A 19,138-nucleotide genomic window follows, 5' to 3' on the forward strand; every position below is an offset into this window, starting at 1 on the left:
TTACCTCCTTTTCATGTACATCTTATCTTCCAACTGCTGCACATCTTTCCTCTCCCCTCACTGCTGTTAGTCAGATGCCACAGACACATGCAGGTGTGTGGTGTGTCACTTATTGCCCTCTCACAAGTTATTTTTTTTCTCTGCCAGTTCCCTTCATTGAAGACAATAAATAACTTCTCTATTTTATTTTCTCCCACCATCTCCTCTTTCTGCTGGATGATGAAACATATAGATGCTTTTCTGTCATCCTTTATTTACACCCACACTTAAGTGTCGCTTGTCAAATACTTGAGTCGACAAAGTTTGATATCCGAAGCGTCACAGGGTTTTAATTGAATTTAAACTTTGTGTAGCTTGTTAATTTCAGGTAAAAGTTTATCACTAGCTTGTGTCACTTCACTTCACATCTGTGTGCAAATGACAGGTATCTTACAGATTTTGCTCAGTTTGCTAGAAAGGTCTGAATTGCAACACACAGATTTAGCCTATGTTTGCTAAATTTTAAATGCTCTCATCACACAAAGATAATTTTACATACTACCAATAAAAATTGGAATATAATTCTTTGTATGGTAATAAGCTGATGCTAATGTTAAATAAAAAATAAAAAGTTAAGTAAACAAGTTAATACTCCCAAAAGAAAAACAAATGCAACAGCAATGCATACTGACTGTATAAACACAACATGCAAGGGGAAAAATTTAGATGACACACCTTTGGAGGATTGATGAGCCTACGGAAGAAGTATATTTCATCTTCTATTACAGCATTACTATGAGCATATTTTTTAAGTCCTTCTCTAGGTAATTTTTTAATCTGGCGGCGAGATTCATCATATACAGATTCACAGACGTATACATCTTGTTCTGGTATCTCTGTTGGGCGACCTGCAACAATTCGGTTATTATTCGCAAAAATACATATTGTGAAGACAAAACTCATGGGAAAATTATCATGTTGCACAAATCAATTAAAATATAAAACTGATCACAAAATGTGACCTATTGATCATTAATTACAGAACGGATCTGACTAAGAGAACTACACAATGCAATTTCCTATCCCACCACCACCAACCTTTTTTGATTTTTTTTTTTTTTAAAAAAAAAAGGGAGGAGGAATTACAAACAGCGAGGTGACATTTTAAATTGGCATAACATAACGAAGAAACCAAGTGCAACATAATTTAACTAAACCTATAAATTTGAAGAATCATTAATCCGTAAATATTTGATTGTAGGCTGAAAAGTACAGCTTGGCCAAGCACAGTGTGTGACAGGGACAGCACTGTGTCATATTATCTGCATGTTGCGATAGGGAGGGGAAAGCACAATTGACAATCTTGTCAATGGTCACCGAACCTCGAACTCAACCACAAAAGCTTTGTTCCACCTTTGCTAAAACCTTTCCCGCATTAATATGTCATTTTGTATGTGAATTTGTTCTCACAAAATAATGCACATCCAAATCAAAGATGGTGTTTATCAGCTTTACGTGACTGCTGTTTTCAGAAACTACACTGTGTTCTAACTAGGTTGCTGTTCTGCTGTGAACTAATGATGGATGAAAAAAATTACAATAAATGTTGAAAAATTTACAATAAAGAACAGCAATTTATACCACAATATTTACACAGAGTAGGACATACTACATTAGGAGAACATATATGACCATCTTGCAAATGTTCTTTCTATTTTTTAAGTAATACACTTCAGCCTCAGGTCACACAAACGGGATCATTACTGGTTATGACTTCTCAGCAAATCATCATCCAATGACTACTTTATTTAAAAAAGGAAAAAACAGGGATAGTAAAACACAAGGAAACAAAATCACAAAATCAAATTTACTTCTGTACAAAACAATTCACACTTTCATACATTACATATTTACTCATCAAAGTGCAACTCAGCACGTCAGGAAAAGTGCCCACAATGTAAACATAACTTCACTCTTGATTGTTGGAAAACTACGTAAGTAGTCAGTTTGGTCTTGTCTAATAGCCGCTTGATTTGACAATTATTTCATACTGGCTGTTCAGTGTACACTTGCGGTAAGTGACCATTGGTAACCAATTAGTCAATTGCGAAACACATTTGTAGGCAGACATCTTTTAACCTGAAACTTCAAATGTTTCAAATCACTCTGAGTACTACGAGACTTAACTACAGGGGTCATCAGTCCCCTAGAACTTAGAACTCCAGAACTTAGAACTACTTAAACCCAACTAGGATTCGAACCCGCGACTGTAGCGGTCGCGCGGTTCCAGACTGTAGCGCCTAGAACCTGCAACTTCCTGGCAGATTAAAACTGAGAGCCAGCTCAAGACTCGAACTCGGGACATTTGCCTTTCGTGGGCAAGGCAGGAGACGAGGTACTGGAGGAATTAAAGCTGTGAGGACGGGTTGTGAGTTGTGCTTGGGTAACTCAGATGGTAAAGCACTTGCCCGCAAACGACAAAGGTCCCAAGTTTGAGTCTCGGTCCAGCACACAGTTTTAATCTGCCAAGAAGTTTCATATCAGCGCACACTCCGCTGCAGATTGAAAATTTCTGCTCTGGATCATTTAAACTGATCTAGTGTATGGCTTGATTACCTGCATCAGTAGTTACGTAATTTTTTAATAGTTTTCACTTTGTGAAGAGTATATCTCACAATGAACTTTCATTGTAAATATTTTGATTTTATATTTATGATTTACAAATAACCAACTTCGTACTCTTACATAGTTGACTGTAGTCATAAGCTCCATCAATCAAAGTGTAGAAATGTTAACGTGGTTTCCTCTTTTTACTATCTCTTTTTCAACAGAGCATCTGATGAAGACATGCTAAAAAGCCTAAACTGGTAATGATACCATACGTAAGAGATAAGGATGAAACGTATGTAACTAAACGAATCGGTATGCTTAACCTTACAGCAACACAGCGTCACACCGTAAGCTACCTTGAAAACTACCACCACCAACATTCTCTTTAATATACAGATTACCTGTCATTTAAAAGATTAGTAAGAAACTACTAGTACAAAAAGAGCCTTGTTTTCACATGAATTACATTCCAAGTAATGACAAGAGAAAAATAAATATGCGCTGTCTTCGTAAAATACATTTGGAGCACAGAATTCAGACTGTCAGTCTTTATTTCACCATCTTCAATTTTCATGTGTGCATATTTAATGAACAACTGTGTACGAGGCATTTTTTTTTAACTTCCAAGTGTTTTTGAAAAAGCATTATTAAATATTTTTGTTTTCAGAATTGTGAAGGTTTTTTCATACCATACCTTTACATTAATCTTGGTTTAACATAATTTCATTCAAATATGATCAGTTTCTGCAGAATCTGTGATGCTGCACACACTGCCGCATTAGTAATTTGTATAATCCACTAACAAACACCCCCCATGAACCATGGACCTTGCAGTTGGTGGGGACGCTTGCGTGCCTCAGAGACACAGATGGCCGTACTGTAGGTGCAACCGCAACGGAGGGGTATCTGTTGCGAGGCCAGACAAACATGTGGTTCCTGAAGAGGGGCAGCAGCCTTTTCAGTAGTTGCAGGGGCAACAGTCTGGATGATTGACTGATATGGCCTTGTAACACTAACCAAAACAGCTGGTACTGTGAACGGCTGAAAGCAAGGGGAAACTACAGCCGTAATTTTTCCAGAGGGCATGCAGCTTTACTGTATGGTTAAATGGTGATGGCGTCCTCTTGGGTAAAATATTCCGGAGGTAAAATAGTCCCCCATTCGGATCTCCGGGCGGGGACTACTCAAGACGACGTCGTTATCAGGAGAAGAAAACTGTAGTTATACGGATCGGAGTGCGGAATGTCAGATCCCCTTAATCGGGCAGGTTGCTTACAAAATTTAAAAAGGGAAATGATGGGTTAAAAGTTAGATATAGTGGGAATTAGTGAAGTTCAGTGGCAGGAGGAACAAGAATTTTGGTCAGGTGAATACAGGGTTATAAATACAAAATCAAATAGGGGTAATGCAGGAGTAGGTTTAATAATGAATATAAAAAAAAAATAATGGGAGTGCGGGTAAGCTACTACAAACAGCATAGTGAACGCATTATTGTGGCCAAGATAGACACGAAGCCCATGCCTACTACAGTAGTACAAGTTTATATGCCAACTAGCTCTGCAGATGACGAAGAAATTGAAATGTATGATGAGATAAAAGAAATTATTCAGGTAGTGAAGGGAGACGAAAATTTAATACTCATGGGTGACTGGAATTTGACAGTAGGAAACGGGAGAGAAGGAAACATAGTAGGTGAATGTGGATTGGGGCTAAGAAATGAAAGAGGAAGCCGTCTGGTAGAATTCTGCACAGAGCATAACTTAATCATAGCTAACACTTGGTTCAAGAATCATAAAAGAAGGTTGTATACATGGAAGAACCCTGGAGATACTAGAAGGTAACAGATAGATTATATAATGGTAAGAGAGAGATTTAGGAACCAGGTTTTAAATTGTAAGAGAATTCCAGGGGCAGATGTGGACTGACCACAATCTATTGGTTATGAACTGTAGATTAAAACTGAAGAAACTGCAAAAAGGTGGGAATTTAAGGAGATGGGACCTGGATAAACTGACTAAACCAGAGGTTGTACAGAGTTTCAGGGAGAGCATAAGGGAACAATTGACAGGAATGGGGAAAGAAATACAGTAGAGGAAGAATGGGTAGCTCTGAGGGATGAAGTAGTGAAGGCAGCAGAGGATCAGGTAGGTAAAAAGACGAGGGCTAGTAGAAAATCCTTGGGTAACAGAAGAAATATTGAATTTAATTGATGAAAGGAGAAAATATAAAAATGAAGTAAATGAAGCCGGAAAAAAGGAATACAAACGTCTCAAAAATGAGATCAACAGAAGTGCAAAATGGCTAAGCAGGGATGGATAGAGGACAAATGTAAGGATGTAGATGTGTATCTCACCAGGGGTAAGATAGATACTGCCTACAGGAAAATTAAAGAGACCTTTGGAGAAAAGAGAAACACTTGTATAAACATCAAGAGCTCAGATGGAAACCCAGTTCTAAGCAAAGAAGGGAAAGCAGAAAGGTGGAAGGAGTATATAGAGGGTCTATATAAGGGCAATGTACTTGAGGACAATATTATGGAAATGGAAGAGAATGTAGATGAAGATGAAATGGGAGATATGATACTGCGTGAAGAGTTTGACAGAGCACTGAAAGACTGAGTCGAAACAAGGCCCCGGGAGTAGACAACATTCCATTAGAACTACTGACTGCCTTGGGAGAGCCAGTCCTGACAAAAATCTACCATCTGGTGAGCAAGGTGTATGAGACAGGCGAAATACCCTCAGACTTCAAGACGAATATAATAATTCCAATCCCAAATAAAGCAGGGTGTTGACAGATGTGAAAATTACTGAACTATCAGTTTAATAAGTCACAGCTGCAAAATACTAACACGAATTCTTAACAGACGAATGGAAAAACTGGTAGAAGCCGACCTCGAGGAAGATCAGTTCGGATTCCGTAGAAATACTGGAACATGTGAGGCAATACTGACCTTACGGCTTATCTTAGAAGAAAGATTAAGGAAAGGCAAACCTACGTTTCTAACATTTGTAGACTTAGAGAAAGCTTTTGACAATGCTGACTGGAATACCCTCTTTCAAATTCTAAAGGTGGCAGGGATAAAATACAGGGAGCGAAAGGCTATTTACAATTTGTACAGAAACTAGATGGCAGTTACAAGAGTCGAGGGGCATGAAAGGGAAGCAGTGGTTGGGAAGGGAGTGAGACAGGGTTATAGCCTCTCCTCGATGTTATTCAATCTGTATATTGAGCAAGCAGTAAAGGAAACAAAAGAAAAATTCGGAGCAGGTATTAAAATCCATGGAGAAGTAATAAAAACTTTGAGGTTCGCCGATGACATTGTAATTCTGTCATAGACAGCAGAGGACTTGGAAGAGCAGTTGAACGGAATGGACAGTGTCTTGAAAGGAGGGTATAAGATGAACATCAACAAAAGCAAAGCAAGGATAATGGAATGTAGTCGAATTGAGTCGGGTGATGCTGAGGGAATAAGATTAGGAAATGACACACTTAAAGTAGTAAAGGAATTTTGCTATTTGGGGAGCAAAATGACTGATGATGGTCGAATTAGAGAAGATATAAAATGTAGACTGGCAATGGCAAGGAAAGCGTTTCTGAAGAAGAGGAATTTGTTGACATCAATTATAGATTTAAGTGTCAGGAAGTCATTTCTGTAAGTATTTGTATGGAGTGTAGCCATGTATGGAAGTGAAACATGGACGATAAATAGTTTGCACAAGATGAGAATAGAAGCTTTTGAAATGTGGTGCTACAGAAGAATGCTGAAGATTAAATGGGTAGATCACATAACTAATGAGGAGGTATTGAATAGAATTGGGGAGAAGAAGAGTTTGTGGCACAACTTGACAAGAAGAAGGGACTGGTTGGTAGGACATGTTCTGAGGCATCAAAGAATCACAAATTTAGCATTGGAGGGCAGCATGGAGGGTAAAAATCGTAGAGGGAGACCAAGAGATGAATACACTAAGCAGATTCAGTAGGATGTAGGTTGCACTAAGTACTGGGAGATGAAGAAGCTTGCACAGGATAAGGTAGCATGGAGAGCTGCATCAAACCAGTCTCAGGACTGAAGACCACAACCACAACAACAACAACAACAACAACAACAACATCATTAACAAACTATGTTTCCCCTCCATCTGTCATTATCTCCTGTGGCCTATACTTACCCAGTGTATGTCCTGCAGTAAGTTTTAATGCTGCAGTGATATAGGCTTCACATTTTGACTTGTACATGAAAGTCTATCACATTGTACACAAACAGCTTTCAAAGAGTCTCTTGCTTTTTTCAGCAAGTAGATGTATTTTTCTACTTTTACTGCATGTTTCACTCATAGTGCAAATGTTAAACAACTAATGTATTGCCAGATTAAAGGATTTATTGCCAATAAGATACATGTCATTAATGTATATAATCACTGAAAATTCATTATGAGCTAGAAGAAGCAACGACAAAAGAGGGAAAATTTGTGGGGGGGGGGGGGGGGGGGGGGTGAGGGAAATGGAAGGCCTAGCATACTACAATGATTCTGGCTGTGACTGTTGGATAACATTATTATGCAGTGGGCAGGGGAGGGGGGACAGCACATTGGTACAAGATAAACAGAACTAGCTCTTCCTTTATTTCCTTTTATAACACATTAACAGGAATGTTTCGGACAAGCAATGTGTCTTGATCAGAAACTGTATGGTGCCCATTAACTATAAAACTCTAAACCGATACAATTTTGAGCATGAAAAGTGTAACAACTTCTTTCAGCACTGGGAACTTTATCAAATAACTATACATTGGTATACGTTGGTATTTCACATTACAGACTATTGGTGGTACATTAATCACACACACACACACACACACACACACACACACACACACACACACACACACACACACACACATTGTTTTGAATTGATATTCACGAAGCAGTACATTAAAATTTTATAGCAGCACTATTTTTATTATAAATGTAGCAATACAATTAGAGAATCCATCATAAAGTTCCCAAACCGTGTCCTGAGATTAATGCTGATGATGGTCTTGTAAGTGCCTCAAGAGTTCCTCCACTGTCAAAACAATCAAGGCATAAGATTGAATGACACACATTATATGAAGATAAACTTTTAATTTGCTGTGATAGAAGCACAACATTTGTTTAATCGACCAATCTAGTATTCAACAAAACTGATTTAGAATACCCACAGGAAACAAAAATGAGGGTGGCTACAATGGGATTTAATCCCACCCATTCTGAAAGAAAAAAAGCTCAGCATTTTAACCACTAGACCACCCCACTCAGAAGACACTGGTAATGAAAATGTCTTCTACCACCACCACCACCACCACCACCAATGCAAAAAAGGCTTCCAATAACATTTAACTGTTATTCAAAAAAAACTTTGTGTTCTGCCGTACAGCAGGTCTTGACACTGGGGAAGCGTTGTCAGATAGGTCCACCACATGAGCATCTAAGGAAGTGATTCCAGTGGTGGTTTCCCGTTGCCTTCCACTGATGATTAAATGATAATAAGGACAACACAACACCCAGTCCCTGAGCGGAGAAAATCTCCGACACAGCCAGGAATCGAATCCGGGCCCCTTGGCGTGACAGACTGCCGCACTGACCACTCAGCTATCGGGGCGGACTAACTGTTACTCAGAATGATCTTTAATAGAAGATGTCAATTATACAAAAATTAAAGATTAGAAGAAACACCAATGGCACCAGCACACAGCCAAATAAATGGGCAGACATATTTTCCATTTGCTTCCTTCAAAGCTACCTTCTTTTCAAACCATCAGTTCACCAACAACACATTAGGGTCTTTTACATAAAGATGTGGAATTCACACATGTTCAAGCTTTCTACAGACATAAATGCATACCTGCCAACTTTCAAAAACAGAAATCCAGAAGATGCCAAATCGCAAAAAATTAATGGGTGCATGCATGTGACTGAGGGACAAAGGTTAGCATCATTGTCATTGCTCTTATCTCTAGCCAAAGATAATAGTTCACGTTGCATGCAAGCAATGAGTTCATTTCTTTAACCTGTAGCCATTTCTTTCCAAAATATGTGAAGTCTTTGTACGACCACAATCTTATCTTTTTGCGATTTCCGAACCAGAGATCATCATCTTAAAAAGGGCACCCGCATGATCAGCAGCAGCGAATGGAATATTATACTCAATTAAAAATGAAGTGAACAAACATTCTGCTCTTATTACACCAAGGTCAGCTCAAGGAGAGGTAAAAAAAAAAAAGAATCAATTTTCCTACTATCCTTCATTTTCATATTGGAGATGTGTTTAATGGATTTAATACGATTTATTAATTCAGTTCTTCCCCCGTAAGCCATGTTTATATCACATGAGTACATGGAACAGAATGTGAATGTTTCACCTTTCCGTGATCGCATAATACACAGAAAACAGCAGAATATGCCTTCCTGAAAGACATGATATCGTTTCTTAGATGAACTCATCACAGAAACACTAAATCTCACAAAAATTCGTCACACAATTTCACGAATACCAGAACATACAGCAAACACCGCATAAAAGCAAGCATACATAAAGCTTTCTGGATCAATTCTAGTGTGCGATTCCAGTTGACGGCTTTGAGCAATGATGTCACACTAAGGCAGAGACACTACATAGAGGCAATCTTTGAAAGCAGCTGATCATATTCATAAACAAATGAATTTAGCATACGATAAAATTACAACCACAGTTCATGTGGTTAATTACTTAGCCACAAATTATTTAGAAAAGAACTGAAGGTAACGAAAATAAGTAAGAACAGAAGAAGAGAAGTATATATGTTTGAAATAAATTATTATCGTGATTTATATGAGTAAAAGAAGAACAGAGAACTTGTAAATCCATTACAGTATAGCGCATGATGAAGTCACAATATTGCGAAATAAAGTTAATTTTTAATAATAATTATTAAATCTAACAGGGCTAGCACACAAGTAATGAAAATTCACAAAAAGTAGGGTCTAACAAATATTGGGATCAGTAACTGGAATTACGCTAAGGCCAACCCTACTTACCGATTCCAACCACTCCACGATACATAATTTCACTCGTTTTTCCAGTAAGTGTCCACTGGAATTTAATATGATTTCTGGATTTGTAATTGCCCTCTAAACTTTTGTGAGAAAATGACTAATATTGGAACCTATATCGGTTAATCCTGTTTGTTGTTGTCTTCAGTCCTGAGACTGGTTTGATGCAGCTCTCCATGCTACTCTATCCTGTACAAGCTTCTTCATCTCCCAGTACTTACTGCAACCTACATCCTTCTGAATCTGCTTAGTGTATTCATCTCTTGGTCTCCCTCTACAATTTTTACCCTCCACGCTGCCCTCCAATGCTAAATTTGTGATCCCTTGATGCCTCAGAATATGTCTTACCAACCGGTCCCTTCTTCTTGTCAAGTTGTGCCACAAACTCCTCTCCTCCCCAATTCTATTCAATACCTCCTCATTAGTTATGTGATCTACTCATCTAATCTTCAGCATTCTTCTGGAAATCCCGTTACCGATTCAAATAATTACACTGTTCATTATCTAGACTGTTTTAACAAGTGTGTGCACCAAAGGGTTACATGATCTCTACATTTGGTTTTACTCTCTTCACTACTACGAAAAAAGAGAAAAATTTGGAAGCTGTACCTACATATTTGTTATTTTTCTGTGGTAGTTCTGAGATCAATAAGAAATCTAGAAATCCTACAAAAACATACTCCACAGATTTACTGCAAAAAGTCCAACATTATGATGTGTCTGCTTTAGAGGCTTAAGTGTGGTATGGTACCCTCCCCTGGAATCTTGGCTGTGGAGATAGGCCGATCAGTATTGTAGCCTGAGGTCTAGGTCAATTTGAAAGTGACCATTTGGATGCGAGTTGGCGAACCCAGTTAATGTGAAATCAAGACTGTGGTGACCAGACTGATCTGTAGCACAGGTTTATACTTAAGCCACTTTATAATATTTCACACACATTCTGTTACAAAATTTAAAACAGCCATGTAAGTTCCGAGCACTGTGTACATCTGCTGACGGCACTTTTCCGGACAAGTTACACTAAACATGATCAGGTTTGGGGAGCTTTGTAATAGGGAACACTTGTACTTCGTTTTTCACAGGCTGCAGTATAAATAATAAATCTGCCTAGCATGGTACCTTAGCTTCACAAAAACGTGAATCAACAGGGTAGTCACCCTGCAAGGTTTGCATAATTTTTAGTGTGGTTTGTTGTGCTAAAGTGTCGGTAAATGTCACATCAATTGCTAAACATAGTACAAAATTCAGATAGTCTTTATTAGATAATAAACAAGTCCCTGGTGAATATTTTGATGCCTATTACGTACATGTATCATACATTAATTAAGGAAAGGCAAGGGGAAGATCCTATAAATAACTTTTATCACTTGAAAGGTTATTTCCCATATTTGACACCATTTTTTAAAAGTTTCTTGTAAAGTGTAAAAGCATGTTTTTACTGAACAAAAAATAATTCCCACAACGGTTTATCATCTTGCATCATAAGTGAATATGGAAATATCAATTTCTAAATGTGGATGGCTTAAAATCCAAGACTGATTCAGATTCCCCATCCAGCCCAAGTATCGAGATCAAAGAAAGATCGTGGATAATTGAGCTTCATTCCATGGCTGCAGCATTTTCTCATAGAGGCACTGTTACGGGAATGTCTCATGGGCCATGGCAGTGTCTGTAAATACCACAGCTCCAGCTATTCCAACCGCTCTTACCATTCTCTGAAGCCTTCAATATGTGTCACAGATAGTAGAGTGATTGACATTTTTTGATTCGAATCACTTATTGGACTGTTTGCGAATGCTTACAATGACATCTGTTATGTTTTGGACTTTGTTCTTTGGCTGATCATTCATTTTGTTAACTCCGTTGTCATCGACCACAGGAACAACTTGTTTGTTGCATCAACCAAACTGAACAGATAGTTGCAGCAAAAATCAAGCAATCTGAAATACAACAAAACCAGCAAGTTCATCCACAAAATATGTATATTTCAACTAAAATACTTACACGATATATATTCTGCATGTTCTAAAACAGCACACCTGCCAACAACAAATTCAACAGGATTTGTTTCTTCTACATTGCTCAGAAACACTTCTTGTTTATAAAAAAGTTTCTGTGGAGTCTGTGGAATATCAACAGGTGAAACCATGAACGGACCACGAAAAAAACAAGCACCCCTGAAAGAGATACAATTACATCAATAATCATTTATCCAAAAGTTTCTAAGAAAGCATGCTGGAAGAAATGATAATATACTGAACTTACTGTTTGTTCATCCACATTGAATCGATCTGTTGTATTAACTGTTTCCCATTGTCCGAGCGCACATACACACAATCACCAGTCCTTAGCAAAGCTGCTGGTGTGTTAAACTGTTCATAATATGTATGGCCTTCATGCCCCTGGGGGTTGAATACTTCTATATTCTAAAACAGGAGAACATAAATCTATTCTAGTAGGGAATGTACAGTTGTAATGAAGCTGCAAACATAATTCTGGAGCTAATTCATAACCACACAGCTGTAAAATACAGTTTAAAGGCTGCTCTTAAATTGTAGGTTATATTTCACTCCAAAATGAATATGCAAAAAGAGAGACTATGGTGATTAATCTGTAACTTAAGTAGCAGACTACACTGTGCCACAATATTTTCACTGACAAAGCATCATGCCCAAGAACTGAAAGGTCTGTGTCTTTCATAGCTAGAGTAGAAACTAAATTTCTGTTGTTTTCAGTTTGTATCAATCCAAGAACTTGCTTGTATACCTGGACTATGAAAATAACTTATTACGACTGACTGCTATTCAATAATAAATAACCTAATAATTGACTATGGCCTCCCATTTCTGAGAAGCCTTTTAATTACACCACAGTCAGCCCATTATTCTTACGACCGATGCCAAGTCCTATTTCGGCAAGACTTAAGAAGATAAAGACACTGACACCCAATATTATCCAAATCCTATGAGCACAGCAGTTCTTGGTACTTTTCTCTCACACAATAATAATGAGATTTTATGATTTTCTCTGTGTTTATCGCATGCCATTGGACTTCTGCATTTAAATATACTGTGAAATTCGCTGTTTTGAAAGAAACTTCTACTGTTCATGGAATAAAATAAAATGGCATGTCAAGTTGAAACACAGCGAAAACTTCCAAAATTATTCTTTTTGACAAGATAAGAGGGGTATAAAAAGGAGTAAGAGTAAGAAACATTTATGCCATCAATGAAAAAACTTCATCTGCAGAAAGCATTGCAACAAAACTGTTCAACTGTTTCAGAGAAGACCACTGACCTCAAATTATTTTGCTATGGTCACAAAGGTCTCTGTTCTCAACACTGATAATCTACGTCAGGCAGCGTAACAATTAGAAGATGACCAGACACCCATCATGGAACATGCACTTTCATAAGCAACATTAAAAATCCAGTGTGTGGACACCACAAGTGAAAACCACCACAATCAATGGGGTGAATACTTGTGCATTTCCTTTTTGTTTGGCCCGTTATCAGTCTACTCACAACACCACAGATTTCAAGATAATTTTGTTACAGATTATAAAATAAGCAGCCCTTACCGTCAGCGTGGCTTAACAATATTCTTTTCAAGCTGAACGAACATTTCATATGGAGCACTTAAGCGTAAATATGCTGTTGCCTAGAGTGGCAACAAATGAGGTTTTAGGGTGAGCATTGGAGAGATGGTGTTTTAAGGCCGTGTGTCTATGTCTGTGTAGAAGAGAGGCACATCAATAGTGATAAGGAGCACTCCAGGATGGGCGTGGATTGGAGACATTCCAGAAAATGGTAGGTGTCTTATGTAGAATGGAAGGCTCCAAATGTGTTGAAGGTGCTGGTTTATCAGGAGTGAGATGCTTTCAGTCAGGATGGTGGTTTTTGTGTTCTGGGAAATATGCAGAAGGTAGTGTTGTGTACAGCAGGAGGGTTATGGAGTTCTATGGAGGTAGCTGTGAGAGCCTGTGAGGGGCTTAGGGTTTTCAGAACTTTGTGCAGCTTGGTCTGAATAGAACAAATAGCATAATTAAGAACAGTTCTATACATTAAGGTGTCCAAGAGCTGATGGAAACTGTCAGCCATATACTTCTCGAGGTCAAGCAGAGAATCATTTGTCCACAGGGGGGATTATGACAGTGTGGTATGCTTTCAGGTCATAGCTAGCTCAGGCCTCAGCTTGAATAAGGTTCAAGTTGTCAGTAGTATTCTTCAAGGAGGGCGTTGGGAGCCCATCAGCATTGAAATTTTTAGAGATAAAGCACAAATTCAGAATGCATCAAGGGTAGGGAAGGAAACAAGCAGGGTCGTTTCAAAGGAACCATGCTGCTGCCTAGAGAAATCACAGAAAACCTAAATCAAGACGGTCGGACACAGATTTGAACTATGGTCCTCCTGAATGAGACTATGGTGTGCTGACCACTGCACCACCTCGCTCGGTGGGTTGGGATTGGGTAGTAAAGTATTTGAAGAAGTAGTAGTAGTAGTAGTAGTAGTAGTAGTAGTTCTGCACCATTTCATTGTTGTTTCACAGTTGCAAACTCATACCTACTTCTTGATTATTGCTCCAGCTACCACACTGATAAACTGTGTCGCCATATGCCCAACTGAGTAGCAGTAACAAAAAGCAAGCTAAGTGAGGAAAAAAATTACATTCCATACAGGAAAAAGATCCAAATTATGAGCTAGCAACAAAATACCTCAATGAGGCAGTTGTCTACCAGATAATTAGTAATCAAATAAGCAGATGGCTAGGATCTAACGCAACTGAACTCTTTAATGCTTTGAATGGGTCATTACTGTGGGATAACACCCATCCATGGCAACAGAGTGATATAATGGAAGTTTATTTCATTGTTGTTTAATTAAACAGTGCTTTAACTCCTATTACATCCTTTTTTTATTGTCATTCAGTTAAACTATGATAAAACTAATTCTGCTTATACATGTTTACCTTGGTTACATAAAGACAGCTATTCTTTACATGTGTACAAAGTACACTACATGCCCACTTTTGTTATGAAAAATGTAGCTCCTGCTCATGGGCTAACATTGGTTTGCTGCAGAATTCTTTAACACATTCCAAGTTAGGATACAATAAATTTCGCCAAGACAGAAAAGCTTCTGTCCACAAATCAGCACAAATTTAGAAAGCATTGCTCATGTGAAACTCTTCTTGCCCTTTTTTCACATGATACCCTTCAAATCATGGATGGAGGGCAACTGGCAGATTCCATATTCTCAGATTTCTGGAAAGCATTTGACAAAGTGCCCCACTGCAGACTGTAGACGAAGGTCTGAGCATATGTTTTATATTCTCTGTATACATAAGTGGACCGACAGACAGAGTAAACAGCAACTTATAACTGTTTGGTGATTACGACACCGTGTCATATGTGAAGATGTTATTGTCAAGTGACTTTAGGAGGATAAAAGGTGTCTTAAACAGAACTGCTAGTTGGTGTGATGAATGCCAGCTTCTTCTAAAAGTAGAAAAATTTATTCAGCAATAAAAACAACAGCGCAACAAGTAAAACATGTAGCCAGGCGAAGGAGAACACGTCGTCAGGTGAGGGAGAGGATGTTGCCAGGCGAGGGAAAACATATTGCCAAAAAAAAAAAACACCAAATTATGATCATGGAACAATGAAAATAAACAAAGTGCGAAGATAGCCAAACAAAGTAAAAAGATCACTAAATCAGGAAAAATGAACACTGGACACAACTCAGATTGACAAATGACAAAGATAATAGGCAAGAATAGAAATAGACAAATGATGGAAAAAGATGGTAGGTTCGAAGTACAAAAACATACAAATGAACCAAGAGGTGAATGTCTGACAGGCAGTTAAATCTATTAAAAGAAAAATTCACCTGAGAAAACCATAAAATTACAATGAGACAGCATGGCTGGTCAGTATTCACCTTCAGGAGAAAAATTCCACAACATAAAAGTATAAAAACCGTGCTAACTTTTGAAACTGTTAGTTCCTTTCTCAGGAATGAAAGAACAGTATGTTTGGGGAAATTGGGAAGAAGGGGCAGATTACTCCGACGCTGGGAGGGACCCACCTGTTATGAAGAGAGGAGTAGACTAAGATGAAGGGAGAGGCATCAGAGAGAGTAGGAGGTCAAAGATAGTACACTGATAAGCACTGTATCAACTTCTGTCCAGTGATGATAGGAAGACAGAGTGACAGGTAGAGTATGAGAGAAACTAGAAATAAAAGCTATAGTAAAAGTCTACACCAGGAAATCACATGAACATTTGTGAAATGTTTGTGGAGAATTTCTTAACAATGCACACTTTGTACACTGGTTTTGTGTTCCAGACATGCCTATTCAGGAATCACTTACTATATTTCTAAACTGAAGTCATCTAAAATAACAGTAAATTATGTTTGATTACAGTCTAAGTTTCTAGATTTCTTCACTGTTTGATACACTATTCCAAGTTCTCTTTCTAAAAAGTCTAAAGAATTGTCTGGGTGCCAGTATTTTGTTGCTTCATTAGGACCACCCAGATGATGCATTCAGTGTAATCAGAAGGTTAAATCTCATTACTGGTGAATATTTCCCAAAATGGAAGTTGCAGCCAAGTGTTGCTATGACACAAGTCTCAATGAGTGGGCCAAAACAGAGCTAATGATTTACTTTGAAGAAAGGCTACTTTGGCTCAGAAAAATGAAATATCTTTGGATCTCTCTTGACAGAACACTCAGCTATAAACAAGATCTATTAACAACTACTGCCAAAATCAAAACTTGAAATAACATTCTCCAGAAACTCAGTAGCATATCATGCATATCCTCTGCATTGACACTTCGTACTTCAGTTCTGGAACTGGGACGGCCCTATCCTGTTGCAGAGGCTCTTCAACTTGACTGAATAGTACTCGCTCAAGACTTGTTGACACCTCAAACATATTACGTGCCTTATAACTAGCACAGTCACACCTGAATCTACTTTCTCACTACCATACTTAGCTACGTGCTACCTTCATCCCTGCAGCAGGAAAGCGCATTTGTGCAGCAGTACAAAAAAGTGTAGAAAAATCCTCACACAAGCCTGGAAACTGCAAGAATGTCAGCCGGCAACAGTTTTAATACTACTGACTGATGGAGATACACATGACAGATTAATGCTATGATTAACAACTTAAGAAGCTGTGCATATTGATCGAGTCACTTTGGCTTTAACTGTCATACATGATCTGGTTGGTTCTTATCTGAGTAAGAACCAACACTAGTAGTTATGCCAATTCTCTGCACAACAAAAAAATAATAATTTCTCCAAATGGTGACTGTGATGCTGCAACTATTCACAACATGGTTCAAAAATGTCCTCCAAGAGTCTTCCCTACCGACTGAGCAGAGTAGTTGGTGGTGACAAAGCGGTCAACAGATTGCATTTGTGGCCTGGATATTAGTCTGTAATTTGAGACAGTTGTAAATAGTAATTTTTAGTGATATTATTCATAGACTAAATAAAGAAATACAGGAAGTCACTACTGGTTGTATCAAGGTTAACTTAATTGAATTATGCCTTCTCTAAAGTTGTTTTTTCCACATCACTGTAACATTCAATATCTAGGTAACTAGTTTTATGTTTTTATAGCCACCCAGTCTGATACAGATCAATACTTAAGGGACGTGACCATTCTACCACTACACATATATTTACTGAAACCTATCATGAGCCATGAAACAAAACTGAAAGAGTAGAACTAAAAAATGAATGAGTAAATAGAAGAAAATACTTACAGGCTTTTCTTTCTCAACAAGCTTCTCTCTCTCCTCTAACTCAGCTATTTCTTCTTTATGTTTCTCTACTCGTTCACGGAAAACTGACATGCTCCTCTTTGCCTCCAGAACTTCATCTCTTTGCACTAATGTTACATGAGGCGGTACTGTAAAAGGCCACACCTACAAACAAACATCAATATAAAATTTTAATATATGACTCAAGTGCTAAAACATCCTACTCTAACAAGACAAATCTCAGGTGGCAACATGAAAATCGAATACTACAAAAACCTGAAATATAAAAGTCATTTTTAGACTATTTTCAGAACCCAAGAATTCTTGGGGGGGGGGGGGGGGGGGGGATATTACTCTTTCTGGAAGAATAAAGCTTTCATAAGCAAAGTAAATGATTTTTGCTTGGTAATCTGAATGGAAAATATAAACCAGCAAAACACAGAGCTCTAACAGTCCTAAGAAAACAATAAGTAACTAATTCAAAAGAAGATTGAAAATAAGTAATAAAAGCACAGTAAAGACCGCTTTAAAAGGAGTAGGTAAGACAAAGTTGTTATTAACTCTAAAGCTGGTTGAACAAGGCAGTGCTTTACTAGGCACAGTCCTCCTGGAATTGAGTTCACCTTACTTTCCTCTGACCCTTAAACTGACTTAAACAGCCAAGGGAACACACAGGTTAACAGCCACAGGAATGCACAGTTTAACATAAACTCTGAACTACTGTAAAACTTGGTCAAATGTTTTACTGATGCTCTAACAAGCATTCAGACACACACACACACACACACACACACACACACACACACACACACACACCCCTCAATCTTACAGGAAAATATCAAATTCTTGAGCAATTTTCTTCAAAGTTTTGCACAATACTCTGATAAACATTCGAACAGAAATAGGCTACATAATTTTAATACACAAGATATATAAATATATAAACAGAAATGTTGTTAGCAAAAATAACACAACATTCTTTACTGATTTTCTTCAAATTTTTTACGCGATACATAAATGTTTAATTGGGCATAGATTAATTTTTTTAAACAAAATGAACAAGGTTTCTGGTAACCCTAGGAAAGACATGCTGGGTCTCTCAAGCAGAGGTGAATTTTGTTTTAAAAATATCCACAAGAGTACATTATTTTGAGTAAGTCATTCATTGTACCTTTCAGTTAACATTCCTAGAGGCCACTACTTGTTTCATCACTCCTTTGTTCACCAGTTGATCGTTAACATGCGAAGAAATGTGTTCTGGGTCTGAGATACCCAGCTTGTCAGTTTACATTAGCTTTTTCTGATTATGCATTTTTCTTGTTATACTGACTGTGAGCCATGAGTCATAGGGCTGTGTCCCATGTGATGGTGAGTGACAAGGGCTTCATCCCACTCTGTACCTAAACATTGAGGGGATAGCATTTAGGGGACTGCCACACTGAACTACCTGACTGTTGTGACATCCCTCCTTGGCTGCTACAATTGCCATTTTGTTTCCCATAATACCCGGGTACCATGGAATCCAGCAAAAAAGACACCTCCTTGTTTAGCTTTTCTTTGCTGGAGCCTGGATATTCTGGACAACTTTATCTGCTGGATACATTGTTGTAGAGAGCTGAGGCTATGCAGGGAGTCAGATCGACAAGGAATTTAGCGGTCACAATGCATCTCATATGCTCCAGTGCTGTAAAGATCAAGTATG

The 19,138-nt window shown here is 38.1% G+C and overlaps 1 protein-coding gene across 1 annotated transcript in view; it reads right to left on the reverse strand.

Moving 5' to 3' along the window:
- The window catches only part of LOC124804605 (protein polybromo-1), a 334,390-nt gene that overhangs the window by 73,511 nt on the left and 241,741 nt on the right, over positions 1-19,138 (reverse strand). The window contains exons 22-25 of the mRNA XM_047264803.1: positions 17,440-17,601; positions 11,928-12,088; positions 11,667-11,839; positions 715-887 (exon numbers count right to left, since the gene is read on the reverse strand). Coding sequence (XP_047120759.1) covers positions 715-887; positions 11,667-11,839; positions 11,928-12,088; positions 17,440-17,601 — 669 coding nt within the window. The remainder of the gene's footprint in view (positions 1-714; positions 888-11,666; positions 11,840-11,927; positions 12,089-17,439; positions 17,602-19,138) is intronic.

This window comes from Schistocerca piceifrons, chromosome 7, assembly GCF_021461385.2.
Source record: "Schistocerca piceifrons isolate TAMUIC-IGC-003096 chromosome 7, iqSchPice1.1, whole genome shotgun sequence".
Classification (NCBI taxonomy): domain Eukaryota; kingdom Metazoa; phylum Arthropoda; class Insecta; order Orthoptera; family Acrididae; genus Schistocerca; species Schistocerca piceifrons.